Raw genomic sequence first — 24,786 nt, 5'->3', positions numbered from 1 at the left:
AGATGATGGGTTGCCGCAAGCACGGGGGAAATGCATGTGTGTGGATTTCTTTAATAGCCCCGCATTTGCTGACTAGGCACTTTTTAAAAAGTAAAACATTAAATATAATAAAACTAAGTAAATCTTTCTTAAAATTGTGGGCTTTGTACGATAAAATTATTTAAAAATGAGAAGAAAAAAAGTATTTTATCATGTTTACGTGGTTCTGTAGCCTTTGATAGTACCGGTAATATGCAAATTAGTAGCAGTGGTTTCCAAACATGTGCTTCAGTGTAAATAATCTATGCTAATTTTTCTTCTCTGCCTGATGTAGACATGTGTGAAGAACCTGTTAACAAGGATGGAAAATAAGTTGGGTATACCTAATTGTTTATTATTTGGCCTGGAAGTTACATGCTGGAGCAAATGTAACTGCTCACAAAATATTTTTTTGCACTTCTATGTGCATTGTGGTTTATTCAGTAGTGGGTAGGGCAGAGAAAGGTTATATTTAAATAGTTTTTTTTAAGACTTTTCTCTAGTAATATATTTAAGAAGACCTCTCTCTAGTAATATTATATTTAAGGTAAATTCTCTCTAGTAATGTGTTTAAAAGAGATGCCTCTAGTAATATCGTACTAATGCAGGACATAAACGTAACCTCTAATTTTTTCTCTGAACAAGTGTCATAATTTCTGATATGTGCTGATGTACATTTCTAGTGTTTTATTTTTTTTAGAAGAGTTTTTATCACATAAATATTAATTTCTGTACTCATGCATTTGGTGCGTAGTATGGCACCTGTGAATATGGCATCTCCCGTCTCCTCTTGTACCTAGAAGAAGGGCCAACGCGGAGTGATGCCTCGCGACCATTCTCGTACTGAAGAACTGAACTGCCGCTGAAGGTGTTGTACGAGTGCTGCGACACACCCCCTTCCCACCCCCTCTAGGGTTGGGGCGATGCGGTCAGCTTGTAGCATCTATGGTAGAGTTGGTTGTTGCTTGTATATTGGGTCTAATGGAGATATGTGATTTTTTTTTTTAAATGTTTGTTTCAATATTTGTGGTTGGTCTGTTAACAGGCAGTGAATTTTAAACCAAGGCAGCAACTTTGATATACGTAATGCTGTAATCTCGGATGTAGCCAGGAGGGGAAGGGGTCCCCTCCCTTCCAGGATTAAAAAAAGAATATAAACGAAGATAGGATATAAAAAAAAATTCTAGCAATTTTTATGACAGTTTGCTTTAGAACATACTATTAAAGCCAATTAAATTATCAGCCAAATATGAAATGTTTAAATCAAACCCACAATAAAATACTTGACCTCCCTCCTCCCTCCCCCTCCACAAGCTTCTGGCTGCGCCCCTGCTGATGCATTAGAGAAGCATAAAGAGCAATATGCGAGTGTACTTGAAGGTTTCCCTGATACATTGACTGCAGCACTGGAACCTGTGTGTGGCAGTGATTGTCACTGCTCCTGTGTTGGCGGAGAAGCAACAGGCAGGGTTGGGAAAAAACTGGTACTTCTTTTGAAGAAAAAAAAACAGGGTGCCTGCGAAGTAATCGCACCCAGGCAAAGACACACGAAGCAATTTAGTTGCCAGTTTCAACATGGCTAACACGGAACTCTGGGTCTTAGCAGCCTTGGGAAACATCCGGACATTTAGGTCCCCACCACCTCCGGCCGGGAGTCTAAGTACGTCCAGTTCTGCATGTGTCATTTAGCAGAGATGATGGTTTGTTTATCGGTACATGCGAAGGAATGTTTTATGGATTCATTTGGTTGCAGAGTAGAGTTAAAAAAATGTATGATAATGCATTGCACTGGTGAGTGAGTGATAACTCTCTCATAAGGCCCATTATTACTGTGATTATAATATTCAGCCAACAGTAGCTAATTATATTAGCTATTTATATCAGTAATTATATTGTTACATTTTATTAGTATTTTTATATGGATGTATCTTGTGGGATAATTCAACTGCATGATTGACTTTTGAATTTTTGTGATCATATTGGTAAATTTTCTTCTTTTATTAGTTAAAATCGGTGAAGAAGCTTTCAAAACTATTACAAAAGTTATTTTGGTTCTCAGCATGTTCAGATGAAAGCTATACAACATCCCGCTTTCTCCCACTCATGTTGGAACAATAATAGTTATAACGTCAAAGAACTGAATTCCAGCAAATCTGCACATCTGACTGTGACTTGACTACAGAAAGGGTATTTACAGTACAGTCGTGGATTGCCCACAAATTTTTTTTCGTGGGGAAATTTTTTCTAATAAATTTAATTATTTCCCTTTTTTTTTACAATTAACTACAACTTATTCATACAATTTAATTAAGATCTTGATTAGTTTATACTGTGTTTTATTGCATAATTGTAACACTATCATTAAAAGTTGGGGGGGAAAGTTCTTGCATAAATTTTGCATAATGTTTTTGGTCCCGCTGTTAAATTAAGAGCACTTTGTGTAGGTAGTTTTCCCATATATAACGATGGATTTTAAAGTTGAAATTTAATATTCATTAAATTTTACAGTTTGCTTATTAAATTAAATACAAAGTTGTCTGATGTGTAAATTTTCTTTTAAAACCATTTTTGTCGCCGCTGTGTACCACTTGAAGAAACGTAGCCAGTGCTAACTGGCATCATTCGTGTTTGGTTACGTTGCTGCCCATATGGAGCGCGCTCACGTAGTCTAATATCAATAGCTTGCCGATTGCATGCAACGCGCGCACTGTCTAGTGCCTAGTTAACTACGGTAGATAACCCCTTTGTTTCGTGGTGTGTGCTATGATGACAGTTATGTAAGTTCCGGCTCACTGTTTTGGTTTTTCTATTAAAGTTGAACAAAAAAATTTTTTTGTATGATTTATTAATTTTAATATTTTGGTGTGCTTTTGAGTACTTTACTATTTAAATAGGTTTTGTTTTTATGAATAACTTTACCTAACAAAAAAAGTTTCTTTTTCTCGCATAAAAGTTGCATCCCTACTTTTTAAACTTGATTTTAGTGTGAAATGTGCGACAATTATGCGATAAAACACAGTAATTATTTGTTTCCGTGAATCACAAGAAACTTGATGAGCAAACTTTTGTTATTATAGTGAAATTAGACCTTTCATTAAAATTTATAAAGATATTCTATTTAAAAATATGTTTTTGAAAAAAAAAATTTTTTAAAAGACTACTTGATTTAAAGTATGGTTTAAACCTTTGTTCAAACTATCGTGGTTTAAATCAGCCAACCCTGTCAGCATGTTTTCTTGTACGTTGGCGATCCCTTCTCCGCAAGTGTTGCAGGCTCCAGCATTATCCATCCACTGCACTTTAATATCTAGAGATTCCAAAGTGTTTTTGAAAACAAGGTTGTGGTTGAAATGAAATCCTCCTAATGGCTGTTAGTTCACCAGTCATGAATATGTACATCGGAATGTAGTACAATGTACTGCAGATAATATACAGCACAAGCGGTATGTTCTGTAGTTATGTATGTTCAATAAAGTTTTAGTAGGTTAGTTTTATTTGTATATGTAAGTTATATATAGTGTGACCATGAATTCTGAAGTAAGCCAATTGTGGTTTTACAATTATATTGTATGTATATATCATCTTTATCAGCCAGCATGTGGCCAGGTTAGCAAAGTAAACTGCCTCACTGCACCATTCCTCATCCTTCACTTAATTCCCGTGTTTATATATGTATATGTATATATAGTATGTGTGTATATATACACACACACAATGTGCACATACAAAATAATAACCATTAAGAGACAGTTTTAACATTGTAATAGGCAATAACAAACAGTTACTATTTAAATTGTGTTTTTTATTTGCTTTGTGTGCATGGTGCTATATAGATATGGGCATAAAATGCTTAGAAAATATGAGGGGTTTTCTTATTAGTGTCCATTGTAATCAATATATTGGTCTGTTGAATTAAAAGCATATAAATAAGGATGTAATTATTATTAAAATATTACAACTTTAGATGCATTTTGCATACCTTGCAAAAGTTAAATCATGGCTACTAGTGAAATTTTTAATAAATATTATTTCAGTTGCTTTTGTTTTCTGTTCAATAGCACATTTTCAAGCATGTTGTAATAGGTTGTATCAGAAGTATTAACACTTGCTAAGTGATAAAACACTTTGAGTGTTGTTATTACAGGGTATTTAAATCACTCCATTGTACTTTGCATGTATGCTTTATTTAATTTGGAGCAATTCACCTGTTAAAATTACATTTGGTGTTTATAGATGCTTAATATGTTAATTTAAAATGTCATTTTATATAAGTACGTAGTGCTTTGTATTTGCTTATTTTAGTTTCTTTTAATTTCTGTTTAGTCGTTTAAACACTTTGGCTAGAGCACAAAAAAAATTTGTAGTTGCTACTGCAGTAATGAAATTCTCTAACACACGTGCCTTTGATAAAGGCAGATAATAATTTGGTTCTTTATGTCGTCTCGTAATATGTATGTATACGTATGTGTTTAATGTTTAATTAAATGATTCTGTTTCACTAAATAGGGTGGAAAACATTGCCTTAGTATGGCTTATTTACAGTAATTTTACTTGCTATTTTAAGATGATGTGAAATTTTTTTATTGGATTGTTGATTGTAAATAACTGTGTATAAAGGCTTTTTTTTTTCTTCCCTTTTTTTTTTAAAATAAATTGGAGAATACCTAACTTTTTTGTTTTAATTTTCCTGTCTTTTGAAAAATGATTGAAGTTCTGTGCCATTTCATAGGCCTTTTACAGAAGTTGTGTGCTGCTGCTAGCGAGGTACCCTCTGTTCGTGAGACATCGTTGAGTTCTAGCAAAGGGTTGTCGTACACACACAGTAAGTAGTCATTGGGTATTGAGTAGATTGTCACTTAGTTTGAACAGTTGATAATTTTCTGCCTCCTCTGTAGTGATGAGTCTCTTTAACACAAGCTGAAAACATACAGTATTAATAAAAAAAAATTAATACTTAAAAGTTGGCAGATCTGTGTTACACTGTATCCTTGCTAAAGCAAATTACTGGTATTTGTGCATGAATCCTGTGTAAGGTGTGTAGCCCATTTGTACAGTATTGTGGGCTCGCAGATCTCCAGTGATGGCGTGTGATGATTTACAGGTAATTGTATCACTGAAAATCATTACTTAAGAGGCCACTCCAGTGTTTCAGGGGCACTACGCGACCCGCGTTAACCTCATAAGATTCAATGCTATTTTCATTTTGCTTATAACTTATTAACTAATATAGATTTCAAAATGATGCTTGCTTGATATGTAAGACAAAAATGTTCTTATCAAAGCCCCTTTCTTCAAAAACGTGCATAAATTATGGTTTTATACTAATCTTTACAAATATGCATAAGTGTATTGTCTAGGTTTGAACCATAATTTATGCACATTTTTGAAGAAAGGGGCTTTCAGAAGAATTAATTCCTACAGATGTGTGATCTTTACACATTTGTAATTGTTGCTTTTTTTGTTTTTGGGTTAGGTACATTTCCTTCTAGTTTAATTTTCTAGCAACCTAATCATAATTTTATTTTATGATTAATAATTATCTCCATTTGGATGATAGTAAGATTTAAAGCACAGCGTTATGGTTGTTTACTCCGTGTTCTGCAGGGCTTGCTGTGTTGTGGTTTCTGAGCAAATAAAAAATGTACATTCTGTATTGGAAAATTGAATCTGTTCATTCCAGCTTAGTTCCACTAAAAAAAAACACCTGCCATGAGCAAACAAAAATTAAACCAAGTTGTTTCTTCCAACTAAATGTGACTTATGCTGCCAAGACAGATATTTCTTTCAAGGTGTTAGTTTAAGAAAGTAGCATGTGCAGTTTAACTTGCTAGTGCTTATGAGCAGTTTCATTATGACCAAGTGCAGTTCAATGCCCCTGTTTCCAGCATGATTGTCTAAAAAATAACTACTAACTTGTTAATTTACTGCTTTATATAAATAGGTAACCTATTGCATAGAGAGAATAGTTTGTTAGCATGTTTAGCATAAACTTGAAGGTTTAATAGTGGCATATCATGAAACACCAAATTAATTCAGTGTTGAGAAATATGTTTTTCTTATGAGTCCTTGTAAAAAAATTATTTGAACTTCCAAAGCAAGAAAAAAAAAGGAAGGCTTCTGTCTTGAACATTAATATTCTATTTAATATAACACTGAAAAAATAATATTTAGTGTAGGTAGGTGAACAAAGTATTTTTTTGAAATATTAAACATTTAATTTAAATGAAAAGGAACTTTTATTTTACTGGCTACTATCTTTGGAAGTATTTATTTTCTCAGTATAATTTTTAGACATGAAACATCCAATACCAATTCTTGAAATCGCATTACGCCTTTATCTTCATTTCGCCATAAAGACCACATTTGTTCAGAACACTGGGCTGTTCTCCCAAGCTTCATGAGGCTTCCAGCTACCGGGCCTGTCTTTGCATGTCGCTGGTTGCAACCCCCCACAGAGCCGATCACAGAATTAGGGAAAACATGTCTTTTGAAGACACGTTGCGGCTGGGACAGAGCCCAACCACAACACCCTTTAAGCCCTTGTGCATAACTGGGCAATGTTGGATGCTATTAAAACCATGAGCTTATTCTAGTTAAATAGACCCTACATCCGCAGTGATTACGTATGTACTTAATTCCCCTCCCTAAACACAAAGATTATGGCAAGGTTTATTTGACGACAGTTCAGTCCCAAAATTTAGAGTGGATAAAGTATGATAATAAATTTTAAAAAAATTCATTAATGTATTAAGTGTAGGTATTTCTGCCGAAAGTAATGCTGCATTCTACCGATATGCTCTGATTTGCCATTGGCTATTATTCTCTTCTGAGTGAGTCCAAAGATCACAACAGTGTGAAGCAAATATGTCTGTAATGTTGTAAAAACACAATATTCTAGTAAGGTAAAATTTTCATTTATTTACTGTATTTGAAAATATTGTGTGCAGGTTTGGCTACTGCAGCGATGGACTCAACTCAGGAGAGAATAATAGCCAATGGGGAACTAGAGAAAATCGGCGGAATACAGCATCACTTCCGGCAGACGTACACTTAGTAAGTACTTTACTCTCTCAAAGGGACGTCACAATCGGTGACCCGAAGTTTGCTCTCTTCCCCGGTGTCGTGGAGCTACAGCAACTCGAATATTTGAGACCCATGAGCTATTTTATTTTAACAGGAAGTGGTGAGGAGTAGTGGTCTATTGCAAAAACTACTGTTTTTTCCCAAAAGCCTCCCAACATCCTCCAAATATTACAAAGTTTACTAAATACCGTAGTTATAAAATAGACACTCCAATAGTTGACCACATTGTTTAAGAGGTATTAGACCCTGCCACAGTGAATTTTTTTCTATCATTATGCTATAATTATATTTGTGAACTATTTATCCCAAATTTTAGGATGTAAAAAACATAAATCATATTGCCCAGACCTATACCTTGTTGCAACCGCTTATTTGCTTACAGGCTCCAGTCTGTAAACACCGCTAGGCAATAACTTATTTCACGCTGGTGAATACAGCTGTCATGATAAGCACACCACTTCACAAGTGTTGACTTCAAAAAGCAACCAAAGCTAAGTCCTTAGCCATGTCAAACCAAAAAAATTTAGCACGAATGCTTTATTGCCAGCAATATCAAAATATTTGAATTGCAGGATGGTGAGGCCTAATCCCCCTTAATTAGTTACATATTGTTACGATTTACCGCGGGGTCCGTAAAGGATAGCCCAATTAAAGATTTTATCACTAAACTGTTTTATTTATTGCCACTACTTATGTCACTTAAGTTAATCTTAAAAAAATGGCAAATAATCAATTACACTTAAAAATGTTGCTTCATCAGTCACTCGTTTCTAACAATCCACACACCTCGCTGGGCCGCAACTCTCGCCGCAGCACCCCTCGTGGATCTCCGCCGCGGGACTCTGTCGCCACACTCCGCCGCCGCCGACGCACTTGCCTTCGCCGAGGATCCACTCGACGCCTTGCTCGGAACTCCGCCGCGGGAAAACTCCCGACTTCACTGAACTGAACTCACTCCCTGCCCTGGAACCTTCGTCCAAGGACTTCGCCACTCTGCCGCACCCGCGGCACTATCGCCTCGGAAACTCCGCCGCGGGAAAGCTCCCACCTGAATCTCTACTTACTCTCTCAAGGCCGGCGTCCCGGGCACATGTATATACGCCCAGTCACCTTCCAGAACTCCCCAGAGCAGCTGGGGCCAGTCGCGTCTTTCCGCGCCGACCCGACGGCAGAAATCTCTCGAAACACGTGTCGGCGGCTCGCGTAACTCCGCAGCTGTCAGGTTTCAGTTACGTGTGAAAGGCAGGGCGCCGCGCGGGAAGTGGAGTGTTATCTTCCAGGCGCGCGCGGCGCATATCATGTTGCGGCAGCCGCCAGCCAGCTCTGCACCTGCACGTGTCCCGGCCTTGCTCACGTTCGTAACAATATTTATAACATTTTGAGGCAACAAATGCATTATTTTAAAAGAGTTTTATACTTAAGTCACCAGTGGAATTTAACAATAGGCTGAAGTTAGAATACCACTCATTGTAGAACACCATCAAAAAATTAAAATGTTCCCCAAAATAAAATCCTGGCTACGACACTGAGGAGGAATAGTCATGTAGGTATGTTTCTGAGTCGAGAACAGAGAGATGCACGAAGGGGTGTCCAAGTTACAGGTAAGAAAAACAATTACTCTGTTCATGGAGCTTACATGTGGCATGCCAGCATGGGAAGAACTGTACCTACTCGCACACAAAGGAACATCTCGACACCAACCTTTGTGGTTCAGTTTTGTGTAGCAATACATTAATGTGTTAACTGTAAAAAACTATTTAATCTGTGTATTAATTTAAAATATAAAGTAATTTGTCGATAGAAGTATTTTATTAAATGTTATGTTTTTATTTTCAAAATACAAAAAAATAAATTATTGTGCAAATACGCCTTTCAGTTGTTATTGCGTAGTTCTTAAAAATCATTTTGCTGGTTTCAAAGTTCTTTTAAATTATCATTAGGGACTCAAAAATTCGCATGTGTTTGAAGTAAGTATATAGACGCCTGTACATACTCTGGTAAATTTTACCTGCTCTTTGGTTATTGATTTATGAGGATTATCGATTGGGAAGTTTTTGTCCTTCGTCTTGGGATGGATGTCTTGTTGGAGTTTTTCATTGGCTTAGAGTTCTCCAGATACAATGTGGCCCAATCGCATAAGCAGCACATGTTTGAATTCTAGCCTATAGTGAAGTTAACACGCCACTTTTTTTTGTCTTATCTAACCGCGGGGTTTAAAATTGTTCGGAAACGGAATGTTGTGACGAAGTGGTCACATTTTTTTTCTTGCCTCACTATTACCATATTACAACGCCCTAAGCATTACGGAAATGGTGCTTCACTACAACAAATGATTGTTATTATGTATGAATTATAAATTCCACTGTAAAACATTCACTTGCATGAAATACAACCGTTTAAAACTTTCCACGATGCAGACACTTCGCTCCGGCCAATATTCAGAATGTCTCCAAACATGGCACATACTGTCAGCTCGGCGCAAAGTGGCTTGCAAAGGCCCTGTCGCACTCGCTGTACCTGGCCACTAGGTTATGTGCGGATTTAATGCTGGACGAAATGTGACCCGATTTTATCCATAACAAGAAGTTGGACCACAAACATGCTTTATACTTTATAGACTGCTTTATACTTTATAGACTATTCTATAATACTATCAGAGTTTACAATTGGATTGAGCTAGTTAAAAATGTTCAATATATACCTACCTTGTGTTACAAATAAATAATGCATCGCAGTGCTGGATGAAAATTTTGAATTTCAAATTGTTATGCGTTTTTTTTTAAATTTCGAAACAAATGTAAATTTAAAATTTTACAATTAATGAGTGTAATGAAATGACCGTTCTGCATTCTTCAATTTTTTTTCTAGTTAAAATAATTTTAATTATGGCATTAGCATTAACTTTATTCTTTACTTTATAGCAACTCCTACATTTCCTTTACCGTTTCCGTTTTCGCTGGGCACGATTCTGGTCGGTTGATTCAGTCAAACAGCCAATATTTATTTCCGGAATAAGTCCTGTAAGGAAAATATTTAACGGTAGTCGAGCTAGTTGATCAACTAATCCAAGTCGCACCAACTTCATTGTAAAGTGTCGGGAGTGAAAGTTTGGGGAAGCCTTCATTTCACAGACGAGAGAGCCAAACGCTCGATCGTGCATCTTCGGTGTTTTTTTTTTTTTTTTTTTTTTTGTTCATTGTAACTCATGATAAGTAATGGTCAATTAGGTTAGGTTAGCTACATTATAAATACTTTAAAACATTGTGGACGGTTGATTTGGTTAGGATGGCTACATTAAAGATACTGTGAAATCATGTAAACGGTTTCCTAGCCCTGGATAGCTACATATTAAAAAGTTATTTGCTAAGCAACCATAAAATGATTTTACAGTATTTTTAATGTAGCTATACTTACCTAATATAACCAACCATCCACAATGTTTTTAAAGTGTTTATAATGTAGCTGACCTATCCTAATCGACCGCAAAAATTAATGCCACACTGGTTTATACAATGAGATAGAACGGGGATAAAAAAAAAGCGAGCACGAACTTCGGGTGTGGCTCTCGTCTGTGAAATGAAGGCTTCCCGAGAGACTGAGCGTGTGATGGGGCAATAACGCACGCATGCCCCCCCCCCCCCCACCCCACCCTCTAACAATCAAAGAGCGCGCCGCAAGGGCGCATGCGCCTGACCGGACGAGTGATGGCGAATGTTGCCGAGGTTGTGGCTACCTGGTCTCCTGGGAGGGGAGTCAGGAGTCTTCGGGCAGTGTCCGGGTTGTCGGCTGTGTTCGCGCGCGGGAAGACCAGCTCCGTGTCTGGTCCGAGTTGCGAAGCTGCGTGTAGACATTTCAACACCGCAGGTTGCACGTTCAATCATTGGCCGCCGCTTGGATTCCGTTTTTTTTATTGTTTGCCCTATTTGACTACACCGCAGAACATCGTCACCTTATAACAAAATGTTGACATGCCGGAAGCCGTGTGGCGTGTGTCGAAATAACTCTGAGCAAAATAATGCAAAGGTTTCAAGCCAAATTACATGTCAGCGAAATACGATGTAACGTTATTATTGTCCTATTATATATTTCAAGTGGAAACGCGACACATGTTTTTTTTTTTTGGTATGATACGTGAAAGACCGACGTAGAGTGCTGCATGTCATTTTACACACTACGTTACAAATCATGTCGATGTAGGCGTAGGTATAGTTCTTTGCTTCAGAAGATAATTGCAGCTTTTCTCGCGAGGTTTGTGTTACTGGGTCGGTGCGAAGTAATAGCAAAACTAAACGGAGACGAGAGACGTTGAATAACTGTCCCGCTGGTAGTTTGAATTTGGAAGAAGTATGTGTTGGCCGCGCGCGCCTCTGCCACCCACATGCAGGCGCCCGAGACCCAGCACGCTGCCAGCAAGGACGCCGTCAGAAGGGTGAGTGCCCCACCTCGTGTCCGCACGTCCGCCTTCCAACTCACGGGTGTCTGTCGTCATTGTGTTCAAGGGCGCAACAACCAAATTTCCAAGGGGGAGGGGGCAATATACCTTTTTTTATAAAGAATCATCGATCCCCCCTATTGAAGCGGGGGGGTCCGGGGGTCCTCCCCCGGGAAAATTTGTGTTTCAAGGTAGAAAATGTTGATATTTAAGCAGTTTTATTATCTAAAAATTGATTACACAGCACTTTCTTTGCCCCCGTTTGCCCCCACTTCAAGGTTTCAGAGGGAGGGGGGGGGAAATACATTCCCCCCCCCCCCCGTTGTTGCGCCCCTGATTGTGTTCGTATGTTTACTGCGTTGTCCAGGTTTGTTGTCTGCCTGCATTTACCGTTCTTGTTGAAACTGTCTGGTCGTTGCCAGCCCCCTGTGTTCGTCTGCGCTGTTCAATTTTTTCATGACGAAATTCTTGCCACGAAATTTCTCGTGCTGTCTGGTGTTTAAAATTTGAACGCGTTCGTCTGCGTTGTTGTCGTTGTGTTGTCATCGTTGGTGGTACATCTGTTCGACATCAGCTGATCTAGGATCAGTGGTGGATCCAGGATTTTGGATTGGGAGGGGCTCGACCCAGCAGAGGCTAGGCTTTATCAGGGCAAACACTAAAACAACAGTGGACCCAGATGCTTTTGGAGGGGGCTTGAGCCCCTTAGTCCCCCCTCTGGATCCGCTACTGTCTAGGATTGTTCTCCGAGGGTTTATGTTTTCAATCTTATTTTTGCATTCTTGAAATTTTTTTCCACGGCATACAGTTCAAAACTGCAATGGCGTATGACCAAAAAAATTGAATTAACTCAAAATTCCCCATTTTATGACTCATTTAAGGAACTTTTTATCTCTGTTTTTCACCCTATTTTGTAAAAGGTGATTTGAAAAGAGGCGACAAGGGGATTCGCTCTTGCTTGCAGGTTGGGACTCCTCCCTAGTCTCTGACATGTGCGCCAGGGGGGGGGGGGGGGGGGGGGGGGCTTTCACGTAGATTACATTAGCATTGCGCTACATTACATCAGCACACGCACCCCGCTAGTTGGTACAAGTGAGTGTACAGTGCACCTGTGAGTCGTAGACACTTCAGTTTCTGGCCTCGCCTACTCTGAATGACCCGGATGGCAGAATCAATTCAGGGGTCGTACGCTTCCTTAATATCCTTAAAAAAAAAGTCCCTGATTGGTCTTTCTTGTTGAGTAAGGCCCGTTAAAATTCTTTAAATTTCACTAAGAATCATTAAAAGCTATTTAATAAAGCCTGGTAGCTGCAAGTAATAGATCAATGCGGATATTTTAATGTTCTTTTGTTTCCGACTTGGCAGTGAGTGTCAGTATTGTAGTGAGTGTGTGCTGCAGTGAGTGTCCGTGAAGCAGTGAGTGTCTGTGCTGCAGTGAGTGCTAGGTTAAGTGGTGTCTTGAGCAGCAGTGGCACAGCTGGACGGTGTCTGAGAAGTTCTGATTGGATCCATATCAAACATTGGAACAAGGCAATGGGGTCTACAATACGAATACGAACACATTTTACTGTCTTCCTGGATTTTTTAGCACAGATTTTTATGTTGGCTAGTGATATTTTACTTTACGAACTTGCATGAAGAGTACACGGAATATTTATATTTTGTTATTCTTGGACACATATTTTGGATTGATCATATTTTGTTTTAATAACATCACGATTAAATTATTGTAATTTCACAGCTACATTTACATGTTGGGGTTAGTGTCATTCAGAAACCTATATTTGCATAATTGTGATATGAACATAAACATTTATTAAACTTGGCACTGTAGTCATAAAACATAGGTACCTGGGATTTTTTTAAATTATACAACTGCGCCTTGTGCCGCACGAATAGGTCGAATCAACGACCATAGAACAAAATGAAATTCAAAGAGCATGCAAGGAGGAAATTTTGAAAAGCGATGATTCAATCACTCTAAATACAAACTATGTCACAGACTTATAGGTTTTAACGTTTTTATGTAGTGATAAAATTACTGCTTTTTAAATTAAATTGCAGGATAAATTTCATCGTTACAAACAATAAAATATGACAAGTTTAAAAAATAATAGTCTTGTGAAAACAATTATATTTCAGTTTCATTAATGTGTTTTAGTTCCAAATTTCAATATTGCTTTGGCCAATGCTTCCACGTTCTCGAAAGATAAATTAGTGGGTTTCGAGTTTCCATTATTGTCACTTAAGTTCAATTTTATGTTCACAATACATTGGATGTACGTATCCATGGCATTTGCCATTCAGTATAAAATTAAGACGTGTTGTTGTCAAAACTATTTAATTATGTAAATATTTTGTTCCTAGCAATGAAATAAATTCTTCAGTGAACATCTTAATTGATAAAGAAACTTTAGGAAATAGAATGGATTCTATACCTGGTATGTAGTTTTGATATTTTTAAATCAGTACGTTCTTTACCTAAGTGAAATTTCCCAGGAAATAACAGGCCTATCAACTGACATAAAAATTTATGTTTAAATTTAAAAAAAAATACTATATGGTGTTTGCTGCGTAACTTAATTTTTAAAATTAATAATACAATTAACTTTATGTACTAAACAAACCGGTTACTGTCTTCACCGCTCAGGGTTTGTACAAGGAATATCATAGGAGAAAAAAATCATTGTGTGGTCAGTTAGTGTGACATAACCTATGCTTAATTGACTGCTAGTCAGTGAGGCTGGTAGCCAAACATCTTGAGATTCGGCAGTATTATAAACACACAGTAGAGGTTCATGCAGAAAACACAAATGCTTGCATTAACCTATGTTATTTTTTTGTAGTTGTTTTAAACGTTTTGGCCTAGTCAAATAGTCGTGTATATGCCAATACAAGTTAGTGAATCGCACGAGTGCCAAACGCAGCGGTCTCCAGACAACAGGCGCGGGAAACTGAACAACGCCTTCCTAACATCGCATCCGCTTTCCTGAGCGAACTCGTCGCAGGAACTGGCGCTCGTAAGGTTTTCCGCGGTTGCTTTCAAGGAGTCCAAAATTTTGTAGGGCCTATCTGGCAAAACATAGATTACGCATAAGTCAGTAACTTACAGTGGTTACGACTACGGAACTTCCGTATCTTTACGGATTTTTTTTTTAAAAAAGTTGCTTCTTACATCCATAGAACAAAATTAATACTTTCATTTTGGATGTATTTTGAAATCCTGTTTTTTCCAAGGCCAGTTGCAATGTACACGATTTAAAGAGGAGTAAAGCCGCTGAATGCAACACTGGGGTTGTATGAGCTGCCTCTAGTTGCCACTTGGAGCGCTGCAGTCCCCTGAGCTGCTGGTAGGGGCGAGGTTCGCGCGGGAAATAGACGAATGGGCCTAACGTAACGTCTCTTCGGCATCTGCTTCGTGCCCAGTAGGCAATGAAAAATGAACGGAGCACTGATCGCAGCGAACAGTCTGGGGAAACAGAAGCACCCAGAGAAAACCCACTGGTTGAGGGCTCAGGGCAACGCAAGGTCTGCAGTGTCCACACACTAACCACCCGGCGCGCCAGTTAGGGCAGTGCAGTGCTGTTAGTTTACTGAAGAGAGCGCGTGTTACTGGGTTATTGACTGCAAGTTTATGAGTACGTATGCCTGTCAGTCTTTAATTAAACTAATATTTGTGAATTGTAGTCAATATTTCTAGTATGCAATGATTGGACCGATATTTAGTTTATGATTAATGAAGACTTTTCTTTTTCAAATGTCTAAATCATAATACCAATAAACATTTTTTATTTAATTGTTGGGTTTTTTTATAAGTACGTAATTCGATGTTTTTCTCAATGTACCTAATTTCGTTTCTGCAGTTCACCTTTCAATCGAATAAAACGTTTTAAACTAAAATTATTTTGAGTTACATATCATCTTCATGTTGTTGTGTTTTCAAGAAGCAGGCACTTATTGATATTTGTTTATTTCAGAAGCACCGAAATAATTCGTTTGTTTACTAAGACAACTCTTTTTTTCCTCCATGCATTTAGTTCGCAGCAGGCAAATAGGCAACGCGCGGGGTCCGTCGATACAAAATACAAGCTGCCTGTTCCGAGGCCTTGTGTAGAACTATCCGGAGCTGCTCTGAGCATTCAGGTGTCTGCCCAGCTAGGGGCGTGTGTGTTAGTGCGACGCTCGCTGGTGCTTCTAGCGCCGTGTCGCCTCTAAGCGCGCAATCGCGTAGATCACGTGACGTACGGTGCGTCCAAGAATTTGTACCGGGAGGTCCACTCCTAAAACTTTCTCTAAAAACACCCGTTTTCACAAACAACCCCCCCCCCCCCCCCAAAAAAAAAACAAACTAAATTTCTTAAAATGCTTTTTTTTTTCTAAAAAATACACCACAGGTATTCTGAGCAGTGTTGAAGCCCTGCGCGCCGTGTGATTCCCCGATTGTCGAAGCTCTTAAGGGCGACTATCGCTGGCGTGCGGCTCATGTACCCCATCGCGCAAGGCACTACTGAACCGACGAGGACTGTCTTCTTCGAATAGGCGTCTCCTCCTGATTTTAAGTTTTACGTATTTGACAGCACAATAGTATGTATAACAACAGCGTGCTGCACATAGGAATTACGCTTAAAAGGCAGTTAAATAAAAGCGGGGGTTATCTGTAAAGTCGGTTTACGGACGATAATTTTACGCGATAACGTCATAAGAAATTTTTTTAAATTGCTGCTTTTAAAAAGCCCGCCTTAAGTGGATGTCTCCCATTTCAGGTCATGATTTTATATTTATATTAATCACTGATCAATTTGTAGACTTTTTTCAATTATTTAACTTTCACGAAATGAAATATATATATACAGCGCATACATTTTGCATAATTAGCTGATAAAGTTAGATTTTTAACGTTTTTTGGTTCTACAAATAAGGAGAACTGAAACTTTTTAGGTTTAACTGCAATGCCACTGGCTACATCATGATATGGTTTGCATTTCTATCACAAAAACTAATTTCATGTTTCTTGGCTGTCTAAATCGTAATAAATTTGAGAATTTTGAAATGCCAGGTAAAATTAATTAATATTTTCTGAAAGAAATTCAAACCATATCTTGAAGTAGCCAGTGGCATTGCAGTTAAACCTAAAAAGTTTCAGTTCTGCAATAAATTAATTTCTCCTTATTTGTACAACCCAAAAACGTTAAAAATGTAATTTTGGCAGCTAATTATGCAAAGAAGTATGCGCTGTATATATTTTTCATTTCGTGAAAATTAAACAATTGAAAAAGTCTACAAGTTTATCTGTAAATACTGTAAATATAAAATCTTGACCTGAAATGGGAGGCACCCCCCCCCCCCTTAAACCGTCTGATATTATAGAAGATTTTTTCTCGCACGGTGGTTGGCCGGTTCTTCCACGCTCGGCTCAGGCGGAACGTGACAACGAGTCATGCTTTTTCGTGCGTACAGCCGGCGTTCATCGATTTATAAGACGTTATCAATGCCAAAAATAGCCTGTTTGCCTGGAAAGGTTCGCGAGAAATAGTAGGGCTATGATCAGTGGCGGATCCAGGATTTTGGTTTGGGAGGGGCGTGACCCAGCTGAGGCTAGGCTTTATCAAGGCAAAGACTAAAACAATAGTGGACCCAGATGCTTTTGGAGGGGGGGGGGGCTTGAGCCCCTTAGCCCCCCCTCTGGATCCGCTACTGGCCATGATTGTCACTGCGAAGAAGGGCAGGGAAGGCCGGACAGGGCAGTGGCGGAGCGCCGGGCGCCGCTTGCTTGCAGACGCGATCCTGCAGGAGACGTACGAGCGGCGCTGCACGCTGGGACGCGCCGAGCTGCTGGTGATCTCGGCGCTGACCAAGGGCGCTGATAATGACGAGCTGGGCGCAGCCACGCACCTGGGCTGGCGCGCGCACTTCCCCACGCACCTGGACCTCACCATACGGCGCGCCAAGACCAACACCCACTGCACCGACGTCATCGTCGAGTCGTGGACCCCCTTCCCGCCGGAGCCGCCCCCTCGGCCGCAGAAGAAGCTCCTGTACGAGCGCGACAAGGACTACTTCGAGCCCTACATGGACAACTTGCACTCGCCCAAGAAGGGGATCGAGTCCGGCACGGCGCCGTCGGAAGATTCCGCGCTCACGTTCGAGAAGACCACGTACTACTACGAACCGTACGTGGAGGAACTTCTGGACGTGAAAGTCGCGCCCGTCGAGGAGGAGGTCCCTGAAGGAGAAGGTGGAGACTTGCAGCCGAGTGGTGAGCTGGCCGACGGCGAGACCGGGGAGGCTGAGCTGGCCGACGGCGAGACCAGGGAGGCCGAGCCGGACCCGGACGCTGTAGACGTGAACAACAGAGAAATACAGACGGCCATTTCCTTGGGAGACAACCTGCTGTCGGAGTCCCTCGCTTCGATGGACGACGATTCAGTGACGGTGATAGAAAATGGTGACGAAGATAACGCGACTACTGCCTCGGCTACGGAGGAATCGGTAGCGGATCGCGAACTTATCATTAAGACTGATATTTTGGACCCGATGATAAAATCTGTCGGACTAGGTGGGAAGAGAAAGCGAGGACAAATGGCAACGAAGGAAGATTTACAATTGTTTGATGAACCCAGGGTTTACTACGAGCCATACATGAATCGTTTAGCAAAAGAAACTGACGTGACGGTCAGCTTGTCAGACTGGGATGACCAGCCTGAGCCAGATATAGCAGAAGAACCTACTCTGCCAATGTGGGATAAGGATTTGAAGGTACCGCAGGATGGCATACCACAGCAATTTGATGAAGACTGGGAATGGCTTGTTAAAAATAACGAATCTCTTTTTCTGGGGAAAGATTATGAAGCTGTGCTTGACAAATTTAGCATGGACCCTTGTGGCGAGTTTGGTTTTGTGTGCGGCCCAGTGCCTGAAATCCGGAGTATTACATCAGCAATAGCTCAGCGTTCTCCAGAGATTATGCACTTACTCCAAAAACTTGGACCAGTGAAGTCGAAGCGGTGGCTTGCCTCCATTGGAAGGGAATTAGCATCTCGGACTTCCGACGAAGAAGTTGATGTGAACGGACTTTTAACAGAGATATTCCCAGAAGTTAACGAAAGGACCATTGCTGTTCATTTGCCGGAACAGAGTTTGAATGGCAAGACTTTGATATTACAGTTTGGTGATATGAAAGTTATCATGACTTGCAACGAAAATTCTTCAAATTCATCTTCAGTTACCACAAAACTAAAGTTAAATTTCTCCAAGCTTGTACAAGATTCAATTATTAGGCACAAGATAAAGACTGTTGTAAAGAAATCTGGGTTGCGTACAGTTGTAGTTTTACGCTGTAAGAAAGTATTTATTATAGCAGTTGGAGCAAACACCATAGTAAATAAAGGCTTGTATTTAGATCCAAGAGAGGTGCCTAGGAAGATTGTTACTTACCAGTTGTTGAAAAATGAAGAAGAGCAACAAGAAACTGAGCAACTTTTAGTACAAGGGGGAGCTCCCTTTTTCATTACAGTTCCAGAAGAAAACGAAGGTGGTGTGTTCAAGATGCATGGAAAGTCAGTAGAATTTGAGTACAACACAGCCAAGGATAGCTGCGAGTCAACAATGCTAGCAATTGGAGGACGTGCTACCAAGCTCAGTATACCTTTTGAAGATGGTGTTCTTTCATGCTCAGCATCACTTCGTTACAGGGCTGTTGGAAATGACATCGAAGACACAGTTCAAATAATTGATTATGACTCTCAAAACCAAATGGTATTTTTTAAAGTAGTTGTGGGGGATGATATTAAAGTCGTGTCTACTAAAAATATACCTCCTGAAGGACCCGACATGATAGTTAACCTACCATTCACTCCAGGTGTGACAAAGTGTCGGATTATAGACTACGAAAGCGATATTGGCGAAACCATTTTTGGAACTAAAGACATATCGTGTGATGAGGGGTTTCAACTTGGACCTTTATCAAGGAATGGTCAAGTTGCGGACATAAACATGCAAGATTTGCATGATCCCAGGGAACACTACATATTTTCTATAGATGGCGAGGAACAATTGAGATTCACAAGAACGTATATCGGCGGAGAGCCAGCAGTAATAGTAAACATCCTGGTTCCAGACAGAGACAAGCATCTTCTAGGTCTAGAAGTTGTGCCAGACAAATTATTGTTCCTAGTCCTCACGATGTTTCCACCGCAGTCGGATCTTAGCTTTGACATCCCGATCACGCGGAGTGGGATCTTCTTTCAAGGATTGTTTTGTTGCGAATGCAAGGATGAACCTGATAAAAAGCCTGAGGGGTCGTGTGACACTGCATTTAAATTGTCTTATAAGGTTTTTGTTGGGGGGAAGGAGACACTTGCATCAAGTGAAACTACGTTGAGAGAAGGCACACCAGTAGATTTAGCCATACCCATTAACGAATTTAGAATGTCGATGGACAAGTGTAACCAGCCAAAAATTCAGCTGAAGTTAATCACAGAGGGTGATTGTAACGAGTTATCTAAAGCGATCGTATCAGTCACACTCGGCAGTTCATTATTGCTGTTGCCTCTCAGGAAAGATTCGTGCACCGAGCAGACCGAGCCAGAAGCTCCACCGCAAACGGAGAGCGATCCACCTTTGGAGTCGTCCAAGTCGGAGCCCATACAGCAGAACGGCTCTCTCGACAGCGAGGCCGAGTGCCAGCCTCCAGACGACGGACAAGCTCCCTGCGAGGCGGACAGGGACGAGGAGCCGTCGACGGGCACCAAGATCTCCATGTACACCAAGACGTGCTGCCGGCTGACCACCGGTCCGCGCTCCACCAGCGCCATCGTCCAGGGGCAGTCGAACCAGAGGGTGGTGGGGTCCACGCTGGTCTGCTCCAAGACCACCACCATAGTGCAGACCCCGCTCAGGCCTGGCCTCCAGGGGAGCGACGAGGCCTCGGCGCAGTGCGCTGTCGAGCCGGCGTCCCCCGGTGCCGAGGTACGTGTCCGGGTCTGTACACTCCAGGCACTCCATCAGGCTTGCGCATCACTTACCTCTCTTGTGTACAGCAATACACACTAACTTGTCCTAATTACTTTTTATGGCAAAGGCCTATATTTGGCTTTTCACATTTACACCTTCAAGCCTTCTCAAGCCCAATTTTATTTTTACCTCAGACCAGGCCACAGATAATTTCCCGTAAATAGTGATTATATGTTGGTGTGCAGCTATACATAGCTTACTAGTGATATAAGATGGTTTTTGTTACTTTGACGGTTAAATAGCTTGCGATCACCGAAGTAACTAGAAGATGAGCGTTTATACACATTTTTGATTTAGAACATGCATTTAGGAGGTTGAAAATTAGTTTTAAATTATTTTGTGTAGTGTGAGAAGTTAAACATAGAAACTGCGATATTTCAGAAAACTAAACATTTCAATTATTTGTTCAAAATTTTGAGTCTTGGACGAATGCTGTAAATTCGGCGAGTTGTTACGAGTATTGGGGTTAGTGAGGGCAGAAGTATTGACAACTGCATATTCAAGCAGCTAGAATTGGCTTGCTCGAACACAGAAAGGAAAGAATGTTGATGGTAAGAACTGCAATGACTGATAAAAGCTACCTTTCGTGACTCAGAGAAAAAACAAATGTAGGACGTGGTGGTTACAAGGATATAAGAGAGCGCTGGGTATGAGACTATGGAGACGAGAATTTTGTCAAACGGGAGTCAATGAATTGAATAATATTTTCTAGCATAAACTTATATGACTCGTAATACTACTGTTTAATTATTGATGGTTAAAAATATACACCAGAAAAAAATAGAAATTTGACAAATAAATTGTACACAGCTAATCGTTACGACGTATAATTGTTGTACTAAGAGTTCACTACAACATGAACTCTTTTAAATTTACAAAAACAAAAATACCCTCTACTACAACTATATTAAAATAATGTGATTTGGGTCTTTTTCTCTAGGCCTGATACTTTTTTTTTTTTTGCGCTAATGACTTTTTTGTGTCAGATATTCCAATTTTCCGGATATACTTTCTGTGTCACAGCAAAATTCCGATTTTCCCAGACGGTTTCCCATAACAACCCATTTACTTTTCCATCTCTATAAGCCTATTATTAGGCATCGATAACTTAAATTATATTTATACTAAAATGAATTCCCAAAAAATCAAGTTTATAAAGATGCGTTTTATCTTTAGAGGTATAATAGCTTTTATTTCAGTCTATGGTCGGTGTCTATGTGATCGGGTGTTTATACACCAAGAAAGAAAAAAATGTGGTGGAGAAAGGGAGGAAAGTGAAGAGAGAGCCTAAGGAAAAGAATAGTAAGGGGAAAATAACACATCATGTGAAAAGAAGTTCCTCCCACACAGAGCATGGAACTGGCTCGCAGGGCATGGCGTTGCATCACGGCAGTCACGAGTGTGTGGCGTTATCCTTTCCCCCACTGTCTCCTGACTGCAGAGAGTTGACATGTGTGTGTGTTGAAGTAGTACTGCACGTGACTCGCCTTTCCAGGCGAGGCGACAAAACTGCAGAACAAAAATTTATTTGAATTAGTCAAACATACTTTAACACAAATTTGTAATTGGTGTCACACGCGGGTCATATCTGCAGACGATCCAAATGCAGCACTCAATAAATATGAGGACTGGGTGTGTATAGTCTATCGCATTGACACCATCTTATTTTTTAAAGTTTAAAATTATATTTTCATTGTTCTTCTCGATCCCCCTTCCCACTTCCCTGCATATAATACAAACCTGACATATTTTACCCCTATTAGCTTTCCTTCCTTCTTCCTCTCTCCTTTTCTCCTCTACCCAATGAACACCCTCTCCATCATCCTGCCTTCAAATCCACAGCTCATAAACAATCACATCACTGCTCCCTCCTTAGCTTGTAGTGGAGGAGTTGTGGGGGGCAGAGTTAGTGGTCTTCAACTGCTCTGGGAGGAAAGGGAAAACAGGATGGAGGAGGGAAAGATCCTAGGAGGCCTGTGGGGGAAAAGGAGGAGGGGAAGTGTGAGGTGCAGTCCCAAATGGCTCTTGTGTTCGTTTTGCGCAAAGTAATTCAAGGACCGGAATGCTTCCTTTACTGAAGTAGTCACATTCTTGGCTAAATATGAATAAAATATGGATTTAAGTGCAAGCAGTGTTCGGGCCAATATTGTTTACATGCAATTGTTTCGTTATAGAACTACTATGCTGGAATTTGAACACTCAGCAGTTATGAACAGATGCATTCCGGATAGAATGATCATTTTAGAATTGTCTTTTGACAATCATCATCACCAACATCTGCGAAAAATGCAATATGAAAAAAAAAAGGCCCTGGCTTACACGTGTCACAACTGGGGACATATTAGGAAAAGCAGTTTCATAAATCGCTGCCTTATAAAAATAAAAAAGGTCCATCCTGGCTATTTACAAATAAATAACAACTGAGCCAAATGGATGTGAAAATTTCGGTTTCGGTTGCGGAGGGGAATAAGTGACTTTGTTTCTCCAGAGCAGCGTGACGCCGGCTGAGGCGGAGGGCCCCGATCTGGGCTCGCTGGAAAGCGGCGCGAGTCCTCAAGAAGAGGGCAAGCTGGAACCAACACCAGAGCAGGTGACCCCGAGCCCGCCGGCGGACACTGATGTCCTCACGTGTCCTGGAGACGAGGCCCTTCAGGAGCCGGCGCCGGAGCAGCCGGTGGACACTGATGTCCTCACGAGTCCTGGAGACGAGGTCCAGCAGGACGACCCCTCCAGCCCCGCTCCTCCAGAAGAGGCCCCCGAAGTGGCACAGGACGCCCCGGGACCTGGGGAGGAATGCCCTGCTGGCGCCGACTCGCAGATGTCGAGCGGCAGCACGGAGACGGTGCGCATCGGGCACAAGAGGTGCACGCGCTACCACGTGCAGGTGAGCAGCACGACGGAGGCGCGCGCCTCGAGGAGGAGCCTGGGCGAGGACTGCCCGGGCGCCGACCACCCGCCGGAGCTGGCCGACCTGCTGTCCCTCTACAACCCGGAGCTGACGCCCATGATGTGCATGCTGTGGCGCATGCAGCGCGACATCCGCTCGCTCGCGCGACGCAGCAGCAGCCGCCAGAGCAGCCGCTGCAGCGAGTCCGTGGCGGGCCGGCGCGAGTCAGTCACGCTGCCCAGCGACAGCTGCGTGACCGTGGAGGTGCTGTCCCGGTCGCCGTCCACCCGCCAGCCCTCGCCCGCCGCGGCCAGCCAGGCGTCGGACGACTCCCCCGGGTCTCCCCGCTGCTGAGCCTCGCTCGCCTGTCGTCTCCTGCGCAATAAACATGTACACCTTGTGACCCTGTGCCAACTTATTGCCTTCAGGGGGATCTGGGTAACAACCACGATTTCTTTACATCACTCCAGGTGAATGTTGATGAGACGGTGCTGTACAATAAACCTTACCCCATTGCATGTGTCTTTTCAAATGATCTCGCTGTCGATGTCATACATTGCTCCCCCTGCCCAAAACAGTACCCGAAAAAGGACTTTTTTTTGTTGAGCCAAAGGTTCATGATTTGATTCCCTTGCTAGTTCGGGGATTCTTCTGTGCTAAACTTTCCCTCCCGAGATACAAGAATGGGCGTTGTGTTGTCTCTTCCCCTTGATGATGCCCCAGAGAGGAATCATTTTACCGAGGAAAACAGGTGTGTACACAGGAGAGGAAATAGGGGGAGGGATATACCCCTTTCTCCGGAAATCCTCAAAAATATATATTCACCATCGTTATCCCAATAAAAGGAAATAATTAGAAATCAAACAGCGAGCAGAGTGGTTTTATCCCCTCCCCTCCCCCACCACACACACAAACACACACCGAAATGCAATTCCTCTGGTTAAGTGTGTGTCCACAACCATGGCTTATCCTCTAGTTACAGCTCAGCATATAGCATCAAAACATCATAATTAGTACCATACACATCGACATCATTTTTTATATTAATCAGAGTCATGACTTTCACTTACGAAAATTATTAGAAGATATTGCAAAAGAGTATACATGACTACAATCGTGATAACGACAACAATAAACATCATCGATTAGTTTAATCATCCCCTAACAAGTGCTCAATGGTGTACTTTTAATTTTTATGTTATATTTTAAATTTTTGCAGTTGTCAGAAAATAAACAAATTGCAGGCAAATTCACAAACATAGCTGGTAAATCAATAAACTCTCCTAACACAGTTAACTCACCACCACAAATCTCCACATAAAATGGACCCAAACCTAGCCACATGGTCGAATTC

At 41.0% G+C, this 24,786-nt stretch overlaps 1 protein-coding gene across 3 annotated transcripts; it reads left to right on the top strand.

The window, feature by feature from the left end:
• The first annotated feature begins 240 nt into the window (after positions 1-240).
• On the top strand, positions 241-23,948 carry LOC134539550 (uncharacterized). Of its 3 annotated transcripts, XM_063381683.1 has the most exons (4): positions 4,769-4,840; positions 6,966-7,071; positions 17,310-20,500; positions 23,034-23,948. In XM_063381683.1, the coding sequence occupies exons 3-4, from the start codon at positions 17,603-17,605 to the stop codon at positions 23,784-23,786; spliced, it is 3,651 nt and encodes a 1,216-aa protein (XP_063237753.1). In that variant the 5' UTR covers positions 4,769-4,840; positions 6,966-7,071; positions 17,310-17,602; the 3' UTR covers positions 23,787-23,948. The 3 variants fall into 3 exon arrangements, with proteins under 3 accessions (XP_063237751.1, XP_063237753.1, XP_063237752.1); XM_063381681.1 differs by lacking the exon at positions 6,966-7,071 and having other exon boundaries at positions 241-4,840; XM_063381682.1 differs by lacking the exons at positions 4,769-4,840; positions 6,966-7,071 and adding an exon at positions 13,750-13,974.
• The last annotated feature ends 838 nt before the right edge of the window (positions 23,949-24,786 follow it).

This window comes from Bacillus rossius, chromosome 15 (assembly GCF_032445375.1).
Source record: "Bacillus rossius redtenbacheri isolate Brsri chromosome 15, Brsri_v3, whole genome shotgun sequence".
NCBI lineage: Eukaryota > Metazoa > Arthropoda > Insecta > Phasmatodea > Bacillidae > Bacillus > Bacillus rossius.
Note: the sequence above shows the minus strand (reverse complement) of the source record. Positions and strands in the feature narration are given on the sequence as shown.

What these genes read in the sequence shown, in the direction of transcription:
- LOC134539550 (XM_063381681.1), top strand. Translation starts at nt 4,720, where the DNA reads ATGATTGAAGTTCTGTGCCATTTCATAGGCCTTTTACAGAAGTTGTGT. An exon ending in AGGGTTGTCGTACACACACA is followed by an intron (nt 4,841 to 17,309) that starts GTAAGTAGTCAT and finishes GCTTGCTTGCAG; the next exon opens with ACGCGATCCTGCAGGAGACG. An exon ending in CGGCGTCCCCCGGTGCCGAG is followed by an intron (nt 20,501 to 23,033) that starts GTACGTGTCCGG and finishes TTGTTTCTCCAG; the next exon opens with AGCAGCGTGACGCCGGCTGA.